General features: G+C 40.2%; 1 protein-coding gene across 1 annotated transcript; it reads left to right on the top strand.

The window, feature by feature from the left end:
• Positions 1-234: 234 nt before the first annotated feature.
• Positions 235-1,134, top strand: LOC111891666 (uncharacterized). Its single transcript, XM_023887725.1, has one exon. The coding sequence runs from the start codon at positions 235-237 to the stop codon at positions 1,132-1,134; it is 900 nt and encodes a 299-aa protein (XP_023743493.1).
• Positions 1,135-1,665: the final 531 nt, after the last annotated feature.

The following is a 1,665-nucleotide window of genomic DNA, read 5'->3' as shown; positions in this document are numbered from 1 at the left end:
AGTTTCGGCTTCACCCTCACAGGATTAGCCTTAAAATGGCTTCTTAATGTTACTCCTTACTCTATCACTTCATTTCCCCATTTACTTAATCTTTTTAAAAATCAATTTTCTTGTAGCAAGACATTCGAAAAGATCACTAGTGACCTTTATTGAATAGTCCAGGATCCTAAGAAATCCATTAGGGATTTTGTAAGCAGGTTTGGAAAGGAAGCGATGAATATTCCTAATATCGACATGGCCACTACCGTGGAAGCCTTCAGGATGGGTTTAATGAAGGATCCTCCCTTTTATGAGGATCTCGTAATGACCCCATGCAGGGAAGTGGACGAATTCAAAAGTAGAACATTGAGGTTCATCAGACTGGAAGAATATAAGAAGATCCAGAGGAAGACCAGTTCCCTGAGTTCATATCAAAATCCTAATAGGAATGTCGATTCTTCATCCCAAAGATCCTACAAATCGAAGCCCTATTCCAAACCAGATCATCACATGGTTAATGCCCTTGAGGATGAAAGAGATGAGGAGGAGCCTCCTAAGATCACTGACTATTGTTTTTCTGTGGATGTTTCAGGTTTAATATATGCTATGGATGATCTCGGAGACAAAGCAAGGTGGCCAAATAAGAATAACAAGTCCACCAGCTGGAAAGACAAGTCCAAATGGTGTGCTTACCACGAAGATTTTGATCACATGGTGGAGGATTGCATAGCCCTAAGAAAGGAGATCAGCTACCTCCTTAGAAAAGGGCATCTTAAAGAGATCCTCAGAAGAAAGAAAGAAAAGTCCAAGGAGAACAACCAGGATGATCATAAGATCCCGAAGAAACCAGGATCTCCACCCCCAAACGCTGAGATAATTAACATTAACCCAGGTGGATCTAACATTTGTGGTACTTCTTATTCTCAAGCTAAAAGACATGCCAAGGTTTATAAAATAGAAAAGGAGGATAGACCACGGAAGAATACCTCGGTTAGCAATGAAAAGGAAATCACGTTCAACGTGACGGACAGGGACGAGATCCAGGATCCTCACCATGAAGGACTCGTGATAACACTGTACATTGCCAACCACTTCATCATAAGGATCCTTGTTAACGGAAGATCCTCATTGAACATCACTCTTCGATGCTCTTAACAAGATGAACAATAGATCCTCAATACTAATAGGATTCAACGATGAAGCTAGAGATATCAAGCTACCCGTATACATTGAAGGGGTAAATTCTATGCAATGCTTTTTTGTTATTAATGCTTTGTCTTCCTACAATGTTATATTAGGTAGGCCCTAGATCCGTGACAAGAAAGCGGTTCCATCGATGTACCACCAATGTGTCAAGATGCCTATCCCTTGAGGGACAATGAATATCATCGTTGATCAACAGGAATCTAAAGAATGAAACAAGATTTCAATAACGCCTTCCTCTATACTAAAGCAAGCATATCAATTAAAGTTGGAGAAACGATATGTACCGGAAGCAAATGAGCAAGATATAAAAGAAGGGCCCTTAGACCTTGAGGATCCTGACGCCAAAGTACTCATAGGATCCTCAATACCATAAGGAATTGAAATGGACTTAGTTACATTCCTGAAAGAAAACCTTTGCATCGAAACACGAAGGCATGATAGGTGCAACATACCAAAGATTGGTGAATCATATGTTCAAGG

This window comes from Lactuca sativa, chromosome 4, assembly GCF_002870075.4.
Source record: "Lactuca sativa cultivar Salinas chromosome 4, Lsat_Salinas_v11, whole genome shotgun sequence".
In the NCBI taxonomy this organism is placed as follows: domain Eukaryota; kingdom Viridiplantae; phylum Streptophyta; class Magnoliopsida; order Asterales; family Asteraceae; genus Lactuca; species Lactuca sativa.
Note: the sequence above shows the minus strand (reverse complement) of the source record. Positions and strands in the feature narration are given on the sequence as shown.

Coding starts and splice junctions, on each gene's coding strand:
- LOC111891666 (XM_023887725.1), top strand. CDS start 235: ATGGCCACTACCGTGGAAGCCTTCAGGATGGGTTTAATGAAGGATCCT.